The 26,867-nt window shown below is 35.4% G+C and overlaps 1 protein-coding gene across 2 annotated transcripts in view; it reads left to right on the plus strand.

The window, feature by feature from the left end:
* The window catches only part of LOC123873006, a 75,390-nt gene extending 52,887 nt beyond the window's left edge, over positions 1-22,503 (plus strand). For both annotated transcript variants that reach the window (XM_045917652.1, XM_045917651.1), the window contains 3 exons: positions 18,362-18,421; positions 19,791-19,865; positions 20,243-22,503. In XM_045917652.1, the coding sequence (XP_045773608.1) occupies positions 18,362-18,421; positions 19,791-19,865; positions 20,243-21,229 (1,122 nt within the window). In that variant the 3' untranslated portion in view covers positions 21,230-22,503. The remainder of the gene's footprint in view (positions 1-18,361; positions 18,422-19,790; positions 19,866-20,242) is intronic.
* Positions 22,504-26,867: the final 4,364 nt, after the last annotated feature.

Below are 26,867 nucleotides of genomic sequence, written 5' to 3' on the forward strand. Positions count from 1 at the left end.
TTTTAGTCCTTAATCTAAACCCAGGTAAACTGTATTTTGAACATGACAGTTGACGCATAGAGCAAAAATGGCGAGTGTGAACTTAAAGTTTATGCAATATTATGTAGTTAGAATGAATGAAGAAGAACTCGTAGTTTTCGAATACTATAAATCCTTGTACTAGGGGTACTGTTTGCCCTCGGGGAACGAAAGGCCTTTATGGTGTTTGTGTCCCACTCGTGTAATTCTTTCAGCCTGTTTGTCTTGGATTAAACGCATGTCTTTGCTTTTAACGCTACTGTTTGCTCGCTCGCCTATATAAATATTAGTGAGAGAATGCGGCCATATACTTTCTCGGTTATGAACCCTTTAATTGCTCTTCTTATTTTATACTTTTGAAATACTGCCGTGATAAAATTAAGCCGCCTCGATCGTAAACGTGCTCGTAAAAAATGTACGCTCCAGATTATACTCTGTATATCGCGTATACATAGAATATTACGTCTAAGTGAGTCTGTTTGTTTTACTGTGCATAGATTTTATGCATCTGAAAGTTTAGATTTTTTAAGTTTTAAAGTAATAGGCGTAGGTTATTATATATTTGAGATCGTTTATTACTACAAAATAAAGCTCTCTAAGTTTTAACAAAATTCTGGTGAAAAATAAAATCTATTGAGATTACGAGTATTAACGATAATCACAAACTATAAAATTAGTTTTTGAAAACTATACTATTAGTTTTTAAAAACTATAAAATTAGTTTTTAAATTTCGATGTAATAATATATTATGAGGTAAACCTACGGGTTAAGGTGCTAAAAAAATATGCCAAAAATAATAAAAAATTGCACTTGTAGTGCAAAAAGCAAAATATAGATTATAAAAATAATGATCCATTCTAAGCAATATTATAAATGCAAAGTCTGTACATATGACTCTCTGTCTAGCCCATTTTTTAGACCAATTGACGAGATAGCTTGCATCCCGGAATGAATACAGGTAATTATTTATCGCGGAAAATGAAACAGTTCCCAATTGAGATGTTTAATAACCTAGGCTGAACGAAAACCGAAGCTGCGGGCATCACTTAGTATTTATTCAATTAACTCAGTTCAATATTACATTATTAAGAAGTCACGGGATGTAACGAGTTTCAAAAATAAAAATAAACTCCGACATCATTGGAATTATGAAGCTCATTTTGATATGGGTCGCGTATCGTTTCTCATCGATTTCGATCAAGGAAATGCCTCCCAAGATCGATATAAGTGCTTCGTGCAACTGTACTGTATGAGTGTCTACCTAATATAATACATTCGGCTTATAATATTATCATTGTTCACGTTTTAGATAGATTGGCCATTGATATGGAAAGCCAAAGATAAACAGATAGAAATATACACAGTAGACACAAATATTATAAATGCGAAAGTGTGTCTGTCTGTCTGCTGGCTTTTCACGGTCCATCTGTTTAACGGGCTTTAAAGAAATTAAGTACTGATATAGCATAGCTTACATCCCAGGGAAGGCCATTGGTAATTTTGTATTATATTCCCTGGAAAATCAAAGAGTTTCCACGGGATTAAAAAAAATCCACGAGGATGAAATTCATCTATTTGGTACAGAAATAGCTTGCATCTTGGAGACGGACATTGGCTACTTTTTATCCCAGAAAATCAAAGAGTTCCCACGGGATTAAAAACCAGTCAAGTCAACGGAAACCTATAGGATACAGGTTTTGACCCTCTTGACGGGTATTGACAGACAAGACAAGACAGACTTAGTGATCCTATAAGCCTAAGGGTTCTTTTTTTTTCTCTAAAAAACGAAATCCACACAGACAAGGTTGTGGCCTTCATCTATATCTTATAAAATTTTGAAGGTGCGGCAGGACAACTCTCATTTGGTCGGTTTTTGTAATCTTTATCTTGCAATAAGCGCAATTTCTTGGCCTGTCTATAAATTTTCCTAGTAGCCTCGGGGCAGATCTTAGGATTTGTATATCAATAGGATAGGCGCAGTAGCTACTAACGGAAATCACAAATAAGGTGTATTGAATAAGTCTTGAAGCATGACACCGTTCGGTTGCAAGCTAGCTGTACATAATAACTTGCTGCCTGGAACTGATTTCAACTGTTTATGTAATTTGTGTAATGATAGCTTGGAACAATGAGTGTAAACTAGGCAGGTTGTCGTTTCTTAGGCCGTATAACATTACTTTTATGTATCAAGAAAAACTCTCATGCTTTAATTAATTTTTTTTAAAAAGAAGATTACAGTCCCCCGACCCAAAAAGAGGGGTGTTATAAGTTTGACGTGTGTATCTGCGTATCTGTGTATCTGTCTGTGGCATCGTAGCTCCTAAACTAATGAACCGATTTTAATTTAGTTTTTTTTTTTTGTTTGAAAGGTGGCTTGATCGAGAGTGTTCTTAGCTATAATTCAAGAAAATCGGTTCAGCCGTTTGAAAGTTATCAGCTCTTTTCTAGTTACTGTAACCTTTACTTGTCGGGGGTGTTATAAATTTTTAATTTACACTTGTCTTATTAACTTTGGGTTTTGAATGATTTGACAATAATTAATTAGTCTGACCTCACACATAGACAGTGGTTTAGTAAGGCGCGGTCTACAAAATAAATGGATGAGTGTGGATGAGGACGGTAGTAGACACGACTCCATCATGGCAATCGAATGGCATGGCATCATGATTCTAGGTCAACGGGAAGTACCCTATAGATTTTCTTGACAGAATCGATGGACGGACGGATGGACAGACAGACAGACAACAAAGTGATCCCATAAGGGTTCCATTTTTCCTTTTGAGGTACGGAACCCTAAAAACCCTACAGAGGACTAAACGCAATGGCTTCTTTTTATGTCCGTAGGTGATTGTAAGGAACCCTAAGAAAAAGTATCAACGGATTTGCCTTATTAACAAGTTTGTTATAAAGTTCAAGTACAACGTTAGTAAAGTCACAGATTTACGGTAGTACCTACTTACCAAATAATAAATACCATACGCATGATCGTTGAATTTGAACCGATATAAATAAATCGAATCAAATCTAAGCTTTCATGGAACCGTAAGCAGAATAAACGACGTGTCACAGCTTAAATCAGATACATAGAGGAACACAACCATTTCGATGTCGTCTTTACGCCTTGGAGCTAAGCTGTGAACGCACAGGGTGTTCTGTGCGCGCCATTGTAATTCGAACAATGTGCATGTTGTCACAGCAACATGATATACTTGCACTAAGTAGTCTTGATGCTTTCGATATTTAGTTTTAAAAGCTATGATAACGTTTTCTCAATCGATTGTATATTAATACTTTCAAATAAATAGTGAAAATATGATGTATAAAGCGAATAATCGACTAAAAGAAAATAGTTGTATGATACGTCCCTCCACTCGATTTCTTCTCTAATAAAAATCTTTCTTTCTTAGCTGTGGTTTCTGAACGGTACGTCGTTGGTCAAAATATTAGTGATTATCTATACTAACAAATAAAATTGGAGTGTCTGTCTGTAATATCGAAATAACTACCGCATATTAAGGTCATATGGTTATTTGAACGATACTATAACTGAATCACACGTTTTTAAAATTTTTGTCTGTCTGTCTGTCTGTCTGTTTGAAAAGGCTAATCTTCGGAACGGCTGAACCGATTTTGACGGGATTTTCACAGACAAGTAGAGAATTGACCAGGGAGTAACATAGGCTACTTTTTTAACCGACCTTCAAAAAGGGAGTTGTGTTTTTCTACCTATGTACACCAAAATCTCCGAGATTTCTGAACCGATTTGCGTCATTTCTTTTTTAATCGATAGAGGAACTTTGCGACATTGTTTCATAAAAAATTTGGATTCCAACTCCTCAATCCTGATGCTGCAGGGGATCTGACCAATCCACGCGGGCGAAGCTGCAGGCATCAGCTAGTATGTATATTATATAATAGGTCGCATAGGTAGGCGATAATAGGTCGCATTTTTCAATCAAAATCGCAAGGTTTTGAATTTACGATACAGAAACATTTATATCCATACAAATACGTAATATAATATAATATCTAACCTATGTTTTGAAAGCAAAGTATCACTATGTAAATGGAATCTACATTGAAAATAGTGATGCTATCAAAATAAAGGTACTCCTAATAGGTATTAGCCCATTACTTCATTCGTGTCGATTTAGTTATTATTTTTAAATACCGTGCGAACTCTTTGATTTCTGGAGATAAAAAGTAGCCTAAGTTACTCTCCGCTTTAACAATACTCATGCAAGTAACTATTCATTTCATTCTACTTCTTTCATTTCTAGTTATATGGACATAATGCTAGAGAACCTCCAGTGTGAATTTAAAGCTACCTATACGTGCTAGAAAGGCCCAATTGTATAGAGTGGCCGTGGATAATTTTCGCATTGCGGCCATCGGATTCGGTGTCGATAACGCTTCGTAACGGTCTTCGTATCTTGCTGCATTCTACATATTTCCTTTAGGCTTGCAACGTGATTGCATTGACGGTATCTTGAATAAGATATGATATTCAATGTACGGTGCACCTACTTGAATTAGGATCCAGAGATTGAATGGGACCTACTTTCGACCTAGGAGTTATCTCTTGCGAGAGGAATTCAATTTAATATTTTGTGTAAATTCAATAACTTTACCGTGGCGTATATAAAGAATTATCTGCGCCAATTTTTGATGAAACCCAGGACACGTAGGCGAGTTCGTATATTGGACAAAAACTAAGTACCTACCAAATCAGTAGGTCCAAAGAGGAAATGCGGCCAACTTGCTGAATACCATCCGGCGTCGAACAATTTTCGTTTTAATTCTTTTTATTTTTTCATTTTAATTATTAATTAAGAATTACCTACTATAATTTAATTTAAATTTATTGTTAAGATTATAAAATAAAGTGTAGGTAAATAATAACTCTTGCTAAGTACAAGAGTTATCATTTGCATTTATCTTACCTACCTATTTTCTTTTTATTATGAACTTTTATTAAGTCTAAGTAAATTTTAGTAAGAATAGTCTTTATTGATTATTATTATTTTGCTATGAAAACAATATGTGCTATTCTTAGTTGTAGGTATTCTTTTTTGTTTTCTAGTAGTCGTACCAACCTATCTGTATCATAGGTATTTTGCTGCAATAAACCATGATCTAATCAAACCAAAATTGATAAGTAAACAATCATTTCTTTGGCAAATTATTTATTTAAAAAGTCGCAACTGTCATTAACAAAATTCAAAGAAATTAATCATTCAATATATTAAAACAACCGATTCATTAGCAATGAAGAATTTCATTCGGGTGTAATCAGATATGACTTTTGAAATCAAAGATCTGCTCACCGGTCAAACAATCAAAGATTTGATTGATTATCCCAATTGAAATACGCTTCGTTAGGGGCCGCATCCATGCGCACATCTGTCGTATGGTCCACAGAACTTCTGAGACTCACAAAAAGCGACGAGGCCAGCTAAAGGGAGAAAGCTGTATTGCATCTTAGTATAAGTCAAAGCGAGAAGGAGCTAGAATAAATTAATCCCTAACGGGGGTACAACTGTCCTTCAACTTCGATGGATTCGGAAGATTTATGTTCGGTTCGAAAAAACTTACATTAATAGGAATTTATAAATAAGCTATATTTAATGTAGAGTTTTCAGAGCTTTAAAATTATAAAGGAATAGCTGAGATTCGCGACTTTGTTGGCGTTGAAATAATTTGTTTTCCTGTATAAATAGGAGTAAGATATTTTTCCAAAATTTAATAGAGACTAGTGTAAAATCAATGCATGTCTCCACATGCTAAATATAAAATACCTCCAATTCAATCCATCAGTCTGTAGGTATGCGTCCACTACTAGACATAGACCTTTTTAAGAGCTCGACACCAAACACGATTTTCCACCTACCTCATCCACCTTCTGGTAGTCGGTCTGGCGTCTAGAGGTCATCACTCGTCTTACACTGCGCTTATCCTATCGACCATAGAGGTCCTGCGACAGACATAACCTGACCTGCCCACTGGGTACCTCTGCATCTTGCTAATGCCTAGTCCGTTGCTTTTATTCTTCTCCAATAATTAATTATTCTCATAATGAATTTTATCCCTGATATTATAGATACCATGGACTATAAATTTCATAATCGGCCTATGAAAAAGTTACAATCAAGCAGTCAAACGGAAAAGCACACTCTCGCATTTGTATTAGGAACATTAGTATTGGTTTGTCTCAACGCTTTAAAGCCATTAAGTTTATTTTAAACAGTTCCGAGGAATTCTTCACAGATTTTCTAGCAGTAATAATAGTTTTCGGGTAATCCCTTAGTTGATGATCTGTTGAATGAGATTTGTGTGAAGATTTTCGTTATAATTTTAATATTATTGTGGCCATTAATGATACTGATAGGAAATAGTCCCAACAACTTATTCAGACATTATTGAATTCATGTGTCAAGTACTCTGTAGTCTAAACATAGGTAGGTAATTACTTACCTTTTTTGTCATCATATTGATATAAACCCATTGCAGGCTGACTCCTGAGCATGGGTCCCATGGGTTTGTCTAATATGTTTTATTGAAAATGTTATATAAACTTAAAGTTAGCCTTATCTAATTACAATACAAATACATGCACGTGTGGAATGGCGCCAATGGTACCTACATGTTAAAGTTATATTATGAACAACGAAATTCATTCGATTTTGTACTCTGTTCTGATTTAATTTCACGAACGGCAATCTGCTGTGGGTTTGACGTTGATTCTGAAATGCGAGTCCATAACCACTTAACGTAAAGCCAGTTTTCTTATTGGAAATGTATGCTATTGTCTCCGGCGAGATATAAAATACCGATATGACCCAACGACGTCTTCGTTGCAAGAAATATTCAGGGGATACAACCCACACTTTTAATAGCGGTTACATCATTTCCACACAATGAGAGCCCCGTCCACACCCATTCTCTGTCCGTATGATTTGAAATTATAGCACCGTTTTATTTGCTCTCGGCGCATTTATATGCGGTCGCCCAGTCGCACATTGTGCCCAGATATTATATGTTTAGGCACTTACACCAAAGATATTCAAACTTTCTGTATTTCAAAGCCTCATTAACTCGATGGTTTATGAGTATGACTGGTTCGAACAGCTCAACATTAATTGATTGGAGAGAAAAGTGCATCTTATGTTTGACGTGCTAAATATGGCTATAACATGTTTCTATCCTTACTAATATTATAAATGCAAAAGTGTGTCTATCTGTTACCTTTTCATGGCGATCCACTTTACCGATTTTGAGGAAATTTGGTACAGGTACAGCTTTCATCTAGAGACAGGTGTAGACTATACTTTTATCCCGGAAAATTAAAGAGTACCTACGGGATTTTTAGAAACCTAAATCCACGCGGATATAGTAGGGTGCATCATTTATTCGAAATAAAATTTAAATTATACGTAAAATAAAGCGTTATAGGTATATATTAATTTCTATGGCATAGAACCATTATTTTGGTAGGTACCTGGTACATATTAAAAACACCCAATGACCCTTCTACCTAAGTAAGTCTCTTTGATCACACAAAGTGACGACTGGGACGAAAAGCGAATTGTCGCCTTCTCACATGTGTATGAACTTGCGATCGTGTGGGAGGTAGAATGAAACTGTAATTTAAACCCTGATTGTGTTCCCATTTAATTTATTAACCCCCGACCCAAAATGAGGGGTGTTATAAGTTTGCCGTGTGTATCTGTGTATATGTCTGTGGCATCGTAGCTCTTAAACTAATGAACCAATTTTAATTTAGTTTTATTGTTTGAAAGGTGGCTCGATCGAGAGTGTTCTTAGCTATAATCCAAGAAAATCGTTTCAGCCGTTTGAAGTTATCAGCTCTTTTCTAGTTACTGTATCACATTTGTCGGGGGTATTATAAATTTTTAATTTACACTTGTATGACTTTTAATCCAATTTTGACGACCGACGCAATGCAGCGAAATATTCACTGGACCAGTTCGTTTCGTTAACTCATGGTGAGGTAGAGTTCTGTCCCAAATTAGGTCATGACGTCATATTATACTAATTTTTTTTTACTAAAGAATGGGTAAGTACCACCACATTCCAAACCTTACTTACTATTTAACGATATCCGGTACGAAGGTACGTATGAATCGATTTAAAGTAGGTGGCTCTATAAGCGAGGCACCTTAGATACTTAAACAACACAATAACCATCTATCAGATAAACCGGAGCGCGGTGTCTGAACAGCTCCACTGATCAAATTAGTGGAACCGGCCGAATAAACTTTGATCGCTTTCAAATAACGTTGGAATAAGGAAAATTCGTCAACAACAGATTAGTTTATTAAGTTATTTAATATCAAAGTGGTTTTGTTTTGATTTATGATCATAGATGGGTAATTTAAGCATTTTATCTAATTGACGTTTCTGTAACGGATAAAATGATCTCAGAGCCAAAACGGTTACCTATCAGTCGATTTAATTGCATACGTGAAATTGAAACTATAGTCAACTAAAAATCAATTGAGATCTCACTTTTATCAAAGTTGTGATAAAATATAAGTTATATTATGTACTTGGTTCATCATAATCATGATCAACCCGTGCCGACCAACTACTGAGAATAGGTCTCCTCTCAGATAAAAATAGCTTACGCCATAGTCCGCCACGCTGGCCTATTGCGGCTTTGCATACTTTTCATACCTTTGGAGGAGAATTCCCAGGCATGCAAGTTTCCTCACGATATTTTCCTTCACCGTTAAAGCAAGTAATACGCACGTAACTCCGAAAAGTTAGGGGTCCGGGATGGAACCTTGTACCCCTTGACTAGGAGGCCGATGGTTTAACCACTAGGCTATCCCTGCTAATTTATTTCATTTATTTCCATACATAAATGCATAATTCCTATAAAAAAAGCAAGTGGTTATTTATTACACCGAAGGTGGCAATCAAGTCATTGTGGACCTTAGCGCATGCCCATTATCCTTATATTACTAAAATAGATTTTTAGAACGTAAGGCAATTTGAGAATAGCTTGATACTGTCGTAATTACATAGGACGGTTGGAACGGTAATAGTTATAAAAACTAAATGATGCTTTAATGTTCTATCAATAAAGTAAATTGGCAGGATAAGAAAATGGGTCAACATTCCGCCGAGTCGGCGGTAGAGGGGAAAAAATACTCGTTATATTGAAATTATGTTCAATTAATAACGCATTATGTTACTGCAGTTAATTTTCAAGGACACGTTTTTTAATGACAAGAGAATTCAACTTTCTTTCTTTCTGTGATTCTTTTTTTTTAATAAAGAATATTAGCCATGCTAATCATGACTAATATTCCCCTTTCCCCTCCAATTGAGCGTAAAGCTTGTGAAAGGAGTTGGTACGACAATAGTGCAACGGGTGGGGTTTGAACCGCCGACCTATCGGAATTCAGTCCGCTCTTCAAGCTTGAGCTATCGAGGCTTCTGTCTTTGTAGTAGTAGGTATCCCTAATTTCTGAGGGTAAACCACATAATGGCAGTCTGGATAATCATGAGGTGGGTCCCCAGATTTATCCACATAATACAACTCACTAAGAGAACTAAATTTCGTGAACGGAGGAAACGAAAAGGCCAAATTTGGACCTCCATAGTCGGTCACCCATCCAGTTATCGACTAAGATTAATGTTGATTAACAGTCACAATCGACTGATATGCGTGACTACAACGAGGCTACTCGTCCCTTTCGAGTTTAGATGCAATATAAACTTAACAAACTTTCACTGACCATTTAGCTATTGTTGGTAATAAATAATAATTTAATATTATATTGCATTTCAAAAATTCAACTAAGTAGGTAGGTACCTACTAACGTAATTGAGATTTCTAGATTTTCGAATTGTTTAACCTACTTCTCCCTCACCTAAGTATACCTACTTAGTACCTACATAAATAAATATAATTTTACTACTCTTTTTTATATCCAACATTTACTTGAAGCTTTCTGTAGTTCTGTAATTAAGATCTTATAAATGAACTCACAATATTCTGTAGCACGTCATGCTGCAATAAATTCTATTGTTTAGAGATAGAGTTATAGTACACCAAGCTACATATTGCTTTCTTTACGAGGGGTCTCTCCGTCACTCGCTTCATACAAACGTAGTTCCAATTTCATTTGAATATTAAGCAACCAAAGTCCATGAAATTTTGCAGACATATTCTAGAAACTAATATCTCTGTCTGTGGTTTTCCAGATTTCTGTTAAAATATTCGGTTTCAAAGTTACGCGGTCTTAAAAATTTACATACCAATCTTTGAGCCCCTGTAATTTTAAAACTACATATTTTTAGAAAAATCTAAAACACCACAGACACAGATATTAGTTTCTTAAATATGTCCGCAAAATTTCATGGACTTTGATTGCTTAATATTCAAATGAAATTGGAACTACGATTGTATAAAGCGAGTGACGGAGAGAGCCCTGTTAAGTTAATATGAAAGACGAATCATTATGGACATACATATTTTTATACGAAGTGCCTGATCAATTTCTTCTCACGTATCTTGCATTCTATCGATTGTCATTTTTATTAGCGTAGTCACTAGTCACAATAAAATATTGTAAAGGTGTTTCAATCTCTTCATGAGTGCGAAAGAAATTCATTTGTACCCAATTGCAGACACATTAAACATTTAAGGAGGCTAATAGTTTGCGGTTTAGAGAATTTGTACAAAAACAGATCTCAGCCGGGATGGTTTATTGAATTTTTCTATAATCTACGCAAACCGCGATGTTCAACTTCAGATTGTACTACTTATTTTGCACGTATTATACAAAAATATCCTTCATCCGTCTGAGCCAAAAAGGATGAAAACAAAACATACTTAATTGAAAAAAGGTCTAAGCTAAATTGAAACTATATTTTTATCTTACCCAATAAGGTATCACGAGTTATTTTATAGGTCCTGTTTGCGACAAGATAAAATTGTTAGGATCTGTCAAACCAGTGGAAAAACGTCGTTATAAGAAAAAGTATGGCATACAATAACGTTGAGAGCACTGTGCCTTGTATATACTCGGCAATAAACGCCGTACAAGTTCATATTTCATGAAAAATTCATACCGTGGCTGCGCCCTAATGATGGTGGTGCCATCTTTATTGCCGGCGGGATATATCTTTCATTAATCGTTTATTCCGAATGTTGACACACACATTTTATATCACTGTTGCGGTTGCATGAAAATCGAAATGTTATTTTTTGCTGGTTATAAATCCATACTAATATTATAAATGCGAAAGTTTGTCTGTCTGTCTGTCTGCTACCTTTTCACGGTCTGTTTAACTGATTCTGACGAAATTTATAGTACAGGGTTAGCTTATATCCCGGGGACGGACATAGGCTACTTTTTATCCCGGAAAATCAAAGAGTTCCCACGGGAGTCCCAAAAACCCATCCGCTTAACCGATTTGTATGTTTTGTACCGTCCCTTGCGCCCCTGTAATTGACATAGGCAACTTTTTATCCCGGAAAATCAAACAGTTCCCACGGGATCTTTAAAAACCTAAATGCACGCGGATGAAGTCGCGGGCATTCTTCCAGTAATAAATAAATAAAGAAATTACGTTTATTTTAGACGTTACCATCCATAGATCGTTAGTATGTTAGTAACAATATTTAATTGATTACAAAGTTAGTATTGTTAGTTTATTAAATTGGTACAATTACTTATACCTACTCGTCCAATAGCTACCTGCACATAGTGGTATAGTATGAGGCAGTCAGGCCTAGCAGCAATTACCTTTAGGATGCCATTGTCGCTGGTACGTAAGCGTTACAAGAGAGACGCTGCTTTTTTACGCATTAAGACAAATAAGTCGTTTGTGTGTGCGTCTGCAAACATTTTAGAGGCGCTACAGCGCCACGGCAGCCTCAACAACATCCTAAAAGCGTTGTTATATTGTTATTGTTGTAATTCTTGGTAGGAAAGACTTTCCAAACCAGTAATAGATGCGTTTACGGAATCAAAAGTATTGAATAAACAATCTTTCTATTCTATTTAAATTCTCATAATCTCTCTATTTTTGTGCTATAGAATAATTTGTGTGCATAGTTACTAAGATATCGATTTCCATGGGATAATCCAAATAGATCCAGCGTCAGTTCTCCTCCCCTCCAATTATAATATGGGTATCTTCAAGTCAAGAGTAAATAGGTATCTTCTACGCAAGCGCGCTCCATCTTAGGCTGCAGCATCACTTGCCACCAGGTCTGATTGCAGCCAACCGCTAGTATATAAATATAAAAAAAAGGTTTTTAAAGTTTTGTGTCTTTTATTTTAGAAGAAAGAACTTGAACAGAAAATAGCCAGCGTAGAAGTTAATAGCACCGTATCCGAAAGGTAAAGTTACCTTATTTGTTTCGCTCCCAAACATACTTATCGGAGTTCCGTTCATTTTTGTCTTCCATATCCAATAACCTAGTTTCAAGTAAGAACACGGTGGATGCTGGAAATTGAATTTCTACTTGTAAAAACGGTCTGGTAATAGAGTTTACCTTCAGATCAAATAAAATAACAACTAACATGAGAAAGATATTGCACACGTTAGAGAGTTCCTCTTACGTACATGCTTGCGGAATTAAGTATTTCTCAGTAGAATTTGCTTTCCGAACCGGTATTAGTCTTGAATTAAATCTACCTAGTCAGACTAAATTAATTTACCTAGTAAAGCCCAAAACCTTCAAGGTGGTTTACTTATGTAGCACTTAATACTTTTTCATGAAAACATAGTTGTGCCTGCATATTATAAACCATTTTGAGTTTCCTTCTAGATATTTACAAAATGCTAACTCTATTTACTACATAAAAAAGTAACATTCACTCCTCCTGCCAAGGTTGACCATATTATTCTGAATTTAAATTAACAGCGAGACCTACTTTTTTTAAAATTTATAGACCATCTGACAAGTGATTTTTCCTAGAAAATTTCTATTCACTCTTGACTTGAAAGCCTCAATTTTCAAATTTGAATTTCAAGTTAAATTTTACACTGCATCATATTATTCCTAAATTAAAATGCCGAATAACAAATTTAAATGTAATTTTAAAGGAAAATAGCACCCTAATACATTTATAATTTCATTTGCATTTAGATTATAAAATTATCATTTTGAATACCGTCGAGTCTAGCATCATTTAAAGCTATTGTAATCAAACAAAGGTACTGTTTAACGAACACGTTGGAAGTAAAAGGCTAAAATTAAGTCACTTTTAGCTTTATATGTTTATTGCATATAAAATTTCATATATTCAATTCAGTACACCTTTTGAGTTGTACCTAAGCATTGAAATAAATTGAGAGATTGTTGGTTATACTTAACTTGAAATTTTTCCTCCTGTAGCAGATTTAGAGCTTGAACATTTATGATTCTTTCCAAACATTTCGTATCTCTACTAAAGGATATTAATCCATACACATATCTAGTTTATCTAAAAGAACATCATAATGCTCTTAAAATAAAGCTAAGGAATTTATAAGAAGTTGTATACACAATTTGTAGATCGTAAATAAACTTTTTTGAATAAGAACTATCTTTTACTTTAGTTAACTTTGCCTCCACATTCTTTCCTTTTGTTTGGCTGTTCGTCGCGGTCGTTTTTCTCCTGAGAAAATTACATTTTTCTCGCCATTTGGCGCGCTAACTTAGATTGTATTTTATCTTTATGTGTAATCATAATTCATGCTGTTTTGCTCTTTTCTCTGAAGAATATCACTAGGTGTTTAAGATCCCCACTCCCATCTCCGTTCTCTGTAACTGTCGTACTTACTATTGTTTATTAAACTCCGTTAGATCGCTACATTTGATATCGTTCATGTGATGGAACTCCGAGATTTTACTTCGACTGAGATAAAGATATTGCCTCTCTTTTATTTTGTTAGATAACCTTGCGACATTGGACGACTGCCATGCCGTATTTTAAATAGAGTAAAATGAGAAACGTTTGTGTACCATCCCAATGCATTATTATATAACGTACGATGGATAATAAAAGGTTTCTTGTTTTGAAATCGTTTACTTTGTAGACCTTTCGTGTGACCTGAGTAGCGTCCGCTAACGTACAAACAAAATGATAAATGAAGATCATCGGTAGTTATGGTTACATAAACGCTGATGGATTGATTGTAGGCGGCCGTGTGTGCCTATCAATCGATTAGTTCCTGCCCAAGCCGAGCCCCAGGCCCCGCTTATAAACGATTATGTTTAATGGCCTTCGAAACTTTAAGTGTTGGCTTATGATATCCTATCGTTTAAGCGTAGTCCTTTTTTCGACACTAATAGATGACTTGGAGTAATAACTTTGACGGGACCGTTATAAGCCCCGTTGTTACACCAAATATTTTCGGTGATTATATAATTCAAAAGTCGACAAGTAGCTTTCGCTCTCGACAATCCATTTTTCTTCAGCTTTCTATACGGCGTCCGAAGTCAAATGCGAGAGATTAATTAAATAATATTCAATAAGCGTTGTTTGATTTACAAAAGAGTAATCTGTGGCGGCATCTAACACAAATACGAACCACTCGTCGACCTGATTTCAATCACCATTCATTATTCACTCACTTCCTTTGCATTCGCCGAAGTGTATTCGCCCGTTGTGTTTTGTTTAACTTTCATATTTCAAACTCCTCGGGAAAGTCGGGCGATACAATGCTTGAAGTAATTGAATTGGTTAAAAGTTCTTGGATTATTTGAGGAGCGGCTAGATTGGTTTGCATTTCTTAAAACGGGGTTGACTTTTGAGCCCGTTAGATAATTTCATTTCCATTCGAGAAGCCACTTTGATGTGCATGTTTCTCAATAGCAATTTAGACAGCGTAATATGATTTATGACTCATTGGGTAAATAAAGTAAGATTTTCTGTAACAAACACGAGGCGAAGCACTCTCGCGTCCATTTTTTGTTGCCATTAGTTGACGTGAAATAACACTTCAGCGTTGTATCGTGATCCAAAAAAATAAATTGTGTGAAAAATTACGATGATTACATCTAATAATGGAAGTCCGAGTTGTTTGATGGCCACTGTCAGATTGGCATCATTAGCCGCAATGATGGTGACCTAGAGAGAAAGAGAGAGAAATAGAATTTATTACTCTACCTATTGCGTGAACATTTGATGTAAATTGTTTTGTATTTTTTTGCTCCCTTCGATATGAGGAATATGTACGACTCATAAAAAGAAAAGTTGTAGCAAATGATATTTTTACATACTGAAAAGCTTTAAAGTTATCTTATTAATAAATAACTTATTTTATTGCATTTTAATATCAGACAGCTTTAAAAGTAATGAGACGTTTCGCTATCGCTACAGATACCAAATCCATTAACAGATATTACTTAGTATAGTGTAAAATAATATGCATAAGTGTACAGGCACTTATCTATGAGATTGCAACCGCTAAAGACTATGTAAAGCTTGCAATGTTTTTTTTAAGATCGGACTAAATAAACATTCCCTTTTTATCAAACTTCATTGATTACCGCTCGATTACCGTGTCTGTTAATAAAAGATAAAGTACCTGTTCTTTTTTATGGATAGTACTTAAAATTTAAAAACATGTAGAGTATATTTTATTCTCTTTTTATTCGCAACATAAGCGAAAATAATAATAACACGAAGCGGGTACGTGTTATTGAAAAATTAAGTAAGTACAAAGCAAATATACCAGTGCATAATTTAAAACATAATTGCAAAAACCACTTTGCAATTGCTTTTACGGTTCATCAACTTTGCAACAAAGAAACAACGCGAATAAAAAGTAAATTCAATTTTATTTTTAATCTTCAAAAAATCTCGTCAATCATGATGACCTTAACTTTTGACAACCCTTCGTCACGAAGGATTTGACATGTTCGTGCCACTGTATGCATCCGTTCATTCCGAGAGCTGTCCCTTTTGCCATATCATGCAATTAAAATGGACCCACAATCAACAGTAGATGCCGTCACTTTATCAAATACATTAACTGAGCACTCCGACGTTTTGTTTTTTCATTTTGTTCACATAAAACCTTCTCCTGACTTAGATAAGCATAATGCGTTGGCTTCTGGGGAATAATTAAAAGTCCATTTTTACATTTACGTCGATTATTACAGTGCGATGCGCTAATTAAGAATTCGAATGTTCATTACGATTCCAAAAAAGGTCTTCGTATCGGGCATATATCATTACAAAAAACCGGTCCATTGCATGTCGAATTACAGGCAAAAAGTTTTGTAGCCTCTTTTGTGGTGGAGATTTTGTGCATTCATTTTGTTTTGTTTGAACAAGGTTTATAATAATAACTTGTTTTTTTAAAATGCTAGTGTAACTTACCTATTATTTTGTTATGCTATCATAGTGATAATAGCATTTACTTAGATTATTTATAATATCTATTATTAATCTTTCACACACATCATTATTAATCATTCATATGAGATCTGGCAAATAAAGCAATGCCGAATTTATACTGCTTGTGAATTGTAATATTCCAAGCATTCCAAACTAATAACGATTGTATCTGTTAGCCTAACACTGGTTTTGAAATAATATCTAAGATTTGTGTTCTTCATTTAAAAACTACCTAAGGTTGTGATTTTAATAGTCACAATAAAAAAGGTACAATAGAAAAAAAGGTAAAATACCCTCTTTTTTAAGAAAAACGGATGTCGAAAATCGAGTTTCTCGTTGGAATTCATATTTCAGAGAAAAAATGTGAACCCTTGAAGGATCTTTTATGCCTTACTGCGCATTTAATGATCCGGTTCTCTCATGAAGACGGCCGAAGACCTAAAGAATAGGCCGTTTTATGTAAGAATGAATTTTCATCCTCCTGAGCAGGATAAAACCGCAGAATGGAGCTAAAGGCTAACTTTAGTAGCGCGTTGTGGTTAGAACCACTCCTAGTTGCGAAATTATATCCTCTAGACTGCTCGTACTACTGTGTGTTGCGTCAGTTTATTGCCGTCTGTCTGTTTGTTTACATTTCAGAATGAACTCCGTTCCTTCATTATTTTATTTAGCTAAAGAGAATGTGCGCGTTAAAGCTGCATTTATGTTTTACTTACACACTCGTTTATTTTTATGTGTATGTGATAATAATCGGTTGTAAAATACTTTCTATAATTTGCATACCGCTTAGCAAAAATGGTTTTAGGTTTTTAACATCCTTTTTGGAATTGATTTGAATTTTAACGGATTAATATTGCAGACTAAATTACTTACTCGAGTTATTTGTTTTGATAAATCTACTTGCTAATAAATATAATAATTGTTATTTTAAGTTAACTTTTCCTTACATTTATTATTATTAGTTAAAAAGTTAGGGCAAGTGTACCACCAGATAAGATCGCATTCTAAAATGGAAGCCGGCAAATATAGAAGAGGTATGGCAGTTTTGTATTCCCCATACCTACCCCTAATCGGTTTTTACGCGGCGTGCATCGTACGTACCGGAACGCTAAATTTCTTGGCGTGACAGCTATAACTATAGTAGTGGTAAATTAACTAACCACTTTTAAACAAAGAAGCAGAAACATTTTTCTTCTCATACTTAGATTGTTGAAGGCCAGGTTCTTAAATTACCATTACTATCACATTATGCCTCCTGCCTATATTCATGAGTGACAGATGCGTGATTGTATAACAAACAAGCTCTATTCGTGTGAGACTGTGCAGTCCATCTGTTTTGTGTATCATTTATCTGTTAACTTCTTTGTTATATAAATCTTAACCAAACGCTCATCAACTCAGTTTTATTAGGTATTTTGTGGTTTTATTATTTGCCTGTACCGATTTTTTGCCGTCTCTATTTTACTTTATTAATATGATGACTTTCGTAAACTTTACACGCACACGAAGGGTCCATACCGTTTGCAATATTATAGCTTTTTAATTTTTTTGCATGGCGGTCAATCTGAAATTTTTATTATTTGTTGTTCTAGCGGCAATAAAAATACATGAAAATTTCAACTCTCTGGTACCTATTACGGTTACGGTACGGTACGGTATTAGAGCCCGCTGACAGACAGACGGATGGACAGAAGGACAAACAGCGGAGGCTTAGAAGCAGGGTCCAGCTGGCATCCTTCGTTACGGAATCCTAAAACGATTCGGATGACATGTCTGGTCCACGTTGCACACGGACATGTTCAAGCTGTGACGAAAATTACACACGGCCATGTTAAAAAAGAAGGGTATTCCAAACGACGCTATTACAATCATACGTCGCTATTGGCATGCGTGGATCGCCATATCTTATTTTGTTTTAAGTGTAAGTATAAATTCAAGTTTACTTATCAACTTTTTTTGTTCACAGTTCGCAGCACCTCGGCCTGGCGGGGAGTCGTCGTGTTTGCAGGGCCCCGACTGTTTTATGGTGAGGATGCCACATTTTTTTGCTATAGTGGGTACTGTTTAGAAATTAATAATTTATAGTAATGATTAATTTTCATATAAATCACTGTTTTATTTTAAATTACGATATTATTATGAATTCTTAAATCTTATTTTATGCAGACATTTTTTAAAGACCAAATAGCCTTTTTATCACATAGGTAGATACTTTATAAATGGCTGGTAAAATTTATTATTTTACTAAATTTTATCGTAACTAACATCATAGAATTTGAACGTCCAGTAACAAAAAATAAACGTTAACAACTGTATTAAAATAAGCTTGTTAATATAATATTTGTTTATTGAAAACTAGACATTGATGTATCCGTCCTTATAAGTCAATGGGTCTAAGTAGGTACACCATACAATTAAAAACAACATAACATTCCCATTAAATTATAAAGCACATAACTGTTGTGTAGAACACTAGCTCAAAACCTAACAGTAATAACAAGCTGTCGTAAAGACTCGCACTGAACCGTGAAACCATAAAGTACTAATGAAATTACAGCTCAAAATCAATAAACTTCCCACTTGAAAGGAGCCGCGGATTCCAGACGACAGGACATTTTGTCAATACCGGTAATTAATAACCACAGCTCATAATTATTAAAGCTTACAGAGCCGGGTGGGAGTCAAGTTAACGTCAACCCAACTAATGAGTGTTTGGGATGACAAATGCTGCATTTGAGTTGCTCGCTAAACAAATTTGTCTAGAACCGTCAGTTGTTAAGATTTGTTTGATCATTGTTATGTAGTTGTCATATAGTTTTTTTTTATAACAAGAATTAGGTACATTATTGAAATTTTCACTATTTATATTGAATAGAGGATGCCCGCGACTTCGTCCGCGTGGATGTAGGTTTTTGAAGATCCCGTGGGAACTGTTTGGTTTTCCGAGATAATAGGTTGTCTATGGTCAGTAACATGGACACAAGCTACCTCGGTACCAAATTTCATACAAATCGGTTGAGCGGATGGGTCTTTAGGAATCCCGTGGGAACTCTTTGATTTTCCGGGATAATAAGTAGCCTATGTCCGTCCCCAGGATATAAGCTAACTCTGTACCAAATTTTGTCAGAATCGGTTAATGAAACTGTTGGGCCGTGTAAAGGTAGCAGACAGACAGACAGACAGGCACGCACTTTCGCATTTATAATATTAGTATGGATTTATGGCTTCCTAATCTGACACTATACAGATTTTTACAGTTGATATTATTTACGACTGCCTAATTAGACACTATACAATGGCCACTTAAAATTTGTCCAACCATTAGGTTGTATTGGATAAAGTTTGATATTAATTTATTTATTATTTTTTTACGTGACTAATTATTTTTGTTGCAGTGTTGGGAAAACTGTGAACTTCTTCAATCAAACTACCAAGTTTGGGGTGCAGTGTGCGACGAAAAAGATATTTGTGTAAGTTCTCTATGACTCAATTCATTTTTATTAGTTTTAAAAGATGCCTATTACATATTTCTGGCAGGTCAGCCAGCGTCAACTTTTCTTGGGTGGATTTCTGAAAATTCCTTCTCGTGGGGTTCTACGTTGTTGAGGAAACCGATACTTACTTGCAAAGTCTCAAAATATAGACCCAGCTGTTTGAGATTACCTTGATAATAGTAACAGTTTATACTTTTAATGTGTCATTATCATCAACCTCCTCGGATGAGATGGGTATCTTCAATGGGATGGGTTCTGGGATGGGTTCGGCCATCGTCCGCCACGCTGGCCAAGTGTGGATTGGCAGATTTATGTGTGCTTATAGATATTAATAAATGTTTTATTTGTTACAGTTCCCTGGCTGCAAAGTAGCTTGTGAATTCCACACGGATGCCGCACGAGCATCTCAAACTCAACCGGTCATCCACACAAAAGGCGAAGGAGTTATGAGGGTCAGCGGGGCTTTAGCCCGCTGGCCTCCACCGGCATCTCGCCCCGCGCCTTTAGTCTACGTCGTGATGAGGCGTGCAGCTGAAGGTCCCTGGCGACAGATCATACAAACCCAAGCGTTAGCTACAAGAGTCCCTTCTAACAACGAGGGTGCTCTGCTTCGAGTACTAGTCGTTGACCCACAGGGACTGGTCACAATTTACAGTCCAGACGAAACATGGGACGCACATGACACAAACACATCCAACCACGACGAGCACAGATGGATTCTCAAAGAAATATCACTCATCCATCAGAAAGTTCTTGTCATAGGTGAGATTGCCTGGGAACCGAGAATCACACGCGGCGTATATCTCGTAACGTGGGAAGTCGATGGAGGTGGTCTCAAGGGAAATCTGTTCACCGACTCCACTAGAGTTACGCTGTCTCTATGGCCGGATACAATATATCACATTCAAGTAGAATTAGTCTCTAGAACTCCAGGAGTAGATAATGAGAAATCTGAAACTATGACCATAGACACGAGCCGTGCTCAACGCGTTTCGACGGAAAGCGTTCAGGATGTTGAAGTAAGTGAAGGAGATCGGCTGATGTCCGTTTTGGTTAGTTCAATGAGAGGCGAGCGGGTATCCGAACGTGCTCCAGATTCAGAATTAGTATTAGGTTGCCTATCAGCTATGGTTGCTTTTGGGTTAGCAGTACTTGCCGCCATTGTATGGAGGCGGAGACGGCGAGGCACCTTTCCAGGGACCAACGTGTATGTTGGATCTTCTTCTGTGCTAAAGAGAAAGTTAGTTGAAGACTTCATACCAGCACCGCACTGTTTTCAACCTGTGCTTGCTCCAGAAACGCCTACCAATGGAACCGCTTCAAGGGATGTTGTTGTGTGACGTCATAGTTTTGACATGCTGTCGTTTGAAGACCGCGTTTTCAGTTCCTAAAATTGTTGGACGAAATTTTCGCATGTACGATCGCTTTCAGGAAAGTGCAGTGAACAAATGGATTTAAGAATGTGATACAATTATATAAGATGAGCCAGTGAACATGGCGATAGGTTTCTTTAAGAACTTTATTTCGTGATTTGTGTTATATTATCTGATGAACTCTCGAAGTCATTGTGTATGCTATAAAGAAATTACCTATACTTAAATGATTTTCGGTCTGTAGATTTAGGCAAATTGAAAATTGAAAAATGTACTTATAAGTGTATTTATGATTCACAGTAAGATAAACACCAGAAAACTTAGCATTGTAAATATTATGACGACATGATAAACCATAATTTTCTAAATTTAATTATTTTGAATGTACTGTACATATTATATTATTCTGTGTTTTAAGGAGCCATCTCTATCAATTTACGATAAGGTATTTTATCCTACTCAAGTATTTCCAGTACTATTTTTTTCATTAGTTTATAATAATCTAGAAGTGTTTCATAGAAACCAATCAGAAAAAATTGCCACTTAACTTTTATTTCTACAATTGGAAACACTTTATATAGACATATAAATTAATAAAAATATTTTTACAGCTAGTCCTTATGATTGTTTAGTTGTAGCTACTAGGTACATTATATTTTATAATCTAATTGCGAATCTTACTTATTCTAGGAACTTACGACTTCTTCAGCAATAAAAAGTACATGTATGTATTTGTAAATATTTGAAGCATTTATTGTAAAAACTGACAGAGAGGTTATATTTTTCTTGGGCGTAAACATGCGTATAAATACATATTTCTAAATGTTATGAAGTGGAATGGTTGAATTGACGGTATTTTTATTGGAAATCTACATGGGTTCTGTTTATTGATTAGGTGTTAGTCAAGCGAACATAAAATTACTACCTTGTAAATTATTGTTAAATCATGGTGTAGTCGAATTTGTTTGGAGTTGATGTTTAGCTTTAAACAATGTAACTAAACAACTTTAGTTTCTTGTAGGGCATAACATAAGAAGGCCAAAATGACTTTGTGCTCTCAACAAATATATTTTGGTTTTTGATGACCAAATTTGAAAATAGTATAAGTTAAGTGCTTAGTTAAATTTATTTATTTTTTGTGATTAATTTCGTACCTTCACTCGAATTTGTAAATAAATATTACTTGCTATATCGACGCAGCTAAACTTTAACGAGTATGAATAAATATGTCTGCCAAATTATGATGAGTTTTATTTTCTGAATCGTGAACTACAAAAATACGTAAGTATCTAAATATTATGAAATATCAATACATACCTACTTCAGATATTTACCTACAGTACCTAATGTTTATTTGCTCTGTACAAAGTCTAGTCTTTGCTCCACAATATAAATGTTTAACTATTTACAGGTAATATCTAACTGATCCTAGCTGTTTCGCTCAGCTAGAAATTTTAAAAATCCTTTTTGGTTTATGAAGAAAATCGTTATGCGAAGTCTCCAGTTTCTAGACTCGTTTATAGCCCAATGATATTAGATTATGCATATAAAGTAAAAACTTAAAAGTTCGACACTTGCATCACATTTATAGAGCGCTATCTCTTCTACTATCGTACGTTTTGTATCTTACTCATTATTGAGCACGATTTTTATACGCCATGAAGTGTCATGTCTATGGTATACCGTCATTCATTCTTTTAGTATTATGTTTAAATTACAATAAAACGAATACAAATTATATTAAAACAAAAGACTTCAGCGAAAACTAATTTGTATGGATTTCATGCACGGTCGAGTTCAATAAAAGCAATAATTCCAAGAAAGCTCTTAAATAAATATGAACCCACAGATTGAATGCGATTCAAAAGGCTCATTGGACGGCTCGTGATTTGGCTGAGTCTCGGATGAAACGGTACCATTGTCTAGGGATTAACGTCAACGAAATTGTTGTCAACAAACGCCCGATCAAACAAAAAGATTTGCGCGTCATGGGCCCCTCAGAACCCTTCATTTAATTCATTGTGACAAACTCAGCCGAAAAAATTTAAAAAAGAACTCAAACTGTAAGTAAAGATTAGATAGATTTGGCTAAAACATCGGCACCATCAAAGGCGATAACAAGAAAAATATAAAACGAAATCTTTTTAAATTCGGAGTCTGGCTCATTAAGTAGAGAATTTCATTAACCTAATCGTGTTAAAAGCTACCAGTGTGCCTAGTGGGAGATTTTTAACCTATTCGATCGCGTAAAAGTTAACTGCGTTTTGTATGGAATTGAAACAGCACCATCTTCTTGTCACTAGATGGCGCTGTTTCAATTTCATACAAAACGCAGTTAACTTTTACGCGATCGAATAGGTTAAAAAACTCCGACTAGGCACACAGGTAGGTACGTGACAATTATAAAAAGGTTATTCCGACATGCAAATGTGAAGGAGGTCCCTATGTAAATTACTTGTAAATGGAAGGTAGAAGCAGTATTGAAACTATAGGAATAGACTGTATTCGTGTTCGTTTCATCATAAATCAAGAGTCGAGATTAGATATGGGGCTTTTTGTTTTCACGTCGTTAGCATCGGGATCCGAATGTTATATTTCTTTGGGGCACTTTAGATAATGCTCATTAGGTTGGACTTCTAGTTTTCTCATAAGTTTTCATTAAAATAATGTGGTTTTGTATTTTTTTCATACATAAAAAACCTTTTATTGAATAAGAAACTAAACCATTACAAGATTCAAATCCTTGAATATTGGATCAGATTTAATCATTATTAAAATATGCAACGGAAACACTAATAATATGCTAGATTTTTAACATATTTTTAATTAAACTAAGTAAATTTTTGTTTATCGAATTATCAGTAATTTTGCGAAAAAAAAAAATATTTTGGTTTGGCTCATTGATTTATTCACAATGAAACAACAGGACTTCATTACATCTATTACTTTAAAATATCGCATCATTATTTTACAAGAGTTTTAGAGAGTTAGTTTACAAGATAGGTCCTGTCACTTAATTTTGGTTATTGTATAAATACATATAATACTTATATCAGTATTCTTTGGACATCCATTCCAAATATCCAACGTCTATGCATTAGATTCATTCAGAAAGCAACAAATATAAGAGAAATTGAAGTAGTATTCATGTCCAAATGTGATTTAGTTTACAAATGTATGATTATTGTACGATGGAGCAATTCATTTTAGTTACCCATTTTATTCTTGGCCCGCGGTTCCAGTATAAAGCATAGGCCCATAAATAACACGGAAAATAGAAGGTGAACGCTTCCACGAGTATCCTTTTGGGAACGGCCAAAGCATTCTTTTAAGATTTATTACAAAACTTGAACACATTTCTTATTCCTTATGTTCTTTGCGTCCGATAGAGTCTTAATTTTGGTAATTTTTTTTCCATATTCTTCAATGATATTATGTAAAAAAAAATTGATACGTTACATACCTACGTAGGTGTCTTGGGTTACATTTGTAGAGCACCATCTCTTCTACTCTTGTGCGATTTGTGTCTTGTGTCTTACGCATTACCGAGCACAAATCTTATATGCCATGTAATAATGGTGTAATGTCATTGATGTTCTTGTACTTTTTCATCACGTAAGTACAGAGTAGGGACAATATTACTGGTATTTTACAGAGATTCGACAAAGCCGACCAGACAGAGCAATGGTGCGGTAAGTGCAGGCGAAGGAGCGATTCGATATCTATCGTGAAAGGTTATCGTTACCACGATATCAAAAGCGTTGGACTACTGTATCTCTTTATACTGTGGCGTAAGTATACAAACAAAAAATGAAGACTTGTAAAAAGTTAAAATAGCATGGCAATTAAAATCAACAGAACCTGAAATTTTAAAATGAAGATATTGATTAATGGGAAATCCAATTTTCCATGCAAAACTCAATTGCATAATCAGATATCAATTCCGAAGTCATTTCTCAGCTATTCCCTTCGGATCGTACCTAAATATAATTTAGGTCATCATAAAATCCATTTGATTCGGGCTTGAATATTGAAATTAATCTGTAGCTATTATTAATTGCCAAGGGGCTCATAAGAAAGCTCTAAAGTACTTGGAGTTTCTCTACCTGATCAAATTGGAAGTGAGCTTCGATATTAACTGACGTAGCTCAACGGGTTGATAAGCTGAAGTAACAAAGGCCAGGGCACACAGTTCGAAAAACGATAGACGTTGGGGTGCCAAGGTGTCAGAATGGCAACCTCGTACCCAGTGACGTGCACAGGATTCGTACCCAGGGTAGCCATTAGTATAGGTAGAGGTATCTATTTAATGGAAGGTCATTAAGAAATGAGCACTGAGCTACTTCAACCTGGGTAAGCAGTGTTTTTATGCCTCTATGACCTACACGCCACAGCTCGTACCGGAAGGTAAAGTGTTGGCAGACACCCTACTAAGTGAACAAATGACATCAAACGAGATAATGAATATGTAGATACATAATATCTATTTCTTCCATGTGTATTTTTGTCACACTAATATTATAAAGGAGAAAGTTTGTATGTGTGTGTGTGTGTATGTTTGTTACTCCTTCACGCAAAAACTACTGGACGGATTGTCTGATAGATTATACCCTGGATTAGCACACAGGGCTACTTTTTATCCCGGAAAATCAAAAAGTTCCCACGGGAATTTTAAAAAACCTACATCCACGCGAACGAAGTCGCGGGTATCAGCTAGTATTTCTATAAATACAAAAAAAATGTACTAACACAAAAGCGTATTATTGTATTTTTGCAAAAACTCGTAACACAACTCAAAATGATTTAAAAGACTTAGCAAAATAGTGTTTCCCTTTCTAGATAGTTGCCTCCATAGATATGAAATTGGATTTCTGTGGTTGCCTCTTACGGCAGTGAAAATATTATGAAACAAATCTGATTCGCAACAAGATAACCGTTACCCACACTGGGAGCTAAGGATTACCCGATTACGAAGCTCGTCCGAGATAAGACTCGGATATAAAACGCAATCGATATATTTTATGTCAATTTTATCTTAATTGCTAGTGCATGGCAGTATAGAACGGCCTTACTTGTTAACGTTAGTCGATTGCCTGAGAAATAATCTAAACTGCTAGGTATCGGTTACGAAATGTGCCAAGAGAATGGTCCTATATTGCTAAAACAGTTCTGTCTGAAGGCGTATGCCATATAATATGATTCACTAGATGATGCCCGCGACTTCGTCCGCGTGGATTTAGGTTATTCGAAATCCCGTGGGAACTCTTTGATTTTCCGGGATAAAAAGTAGCCTGTGCTAATCCTGATTATTATCTATTTCCATTCCAAATAGCCGAATCCGTCCAGTAGTTTTGGCGTGAAGGTGTAACAAACATACACACACACATACACAAACTTTCGCCTTTATAATATTAGTGTGATAGTGTGATTTACCTAGCTTCATTTTTTGTATTTTTTTTTTAAATAATATTAGCCATGCTAATCATGACTACTACTCCCCTTTCCCCTCCAATTAAGCGTAAAGCTTGTGCCAGGAGTGGGTACGACAACAGTGCAACGGGTGGGGTTTGAACCGCCAACCATTCGGAAGTTAGTCCGCTCCTCA

Source organism: Maniola jurtina, chromosome 16, assembly GCF_905333055.1.
Source record: "Maniola jurtina chromosome 16, ilManJurt1.1, whole genome shotgun sequence".
NCBI lineage: Eukaryota > Metazoa > Arthropoda > Insecta > Lepidoptera > Nymphalidae > Maniola > Maniola jurtina.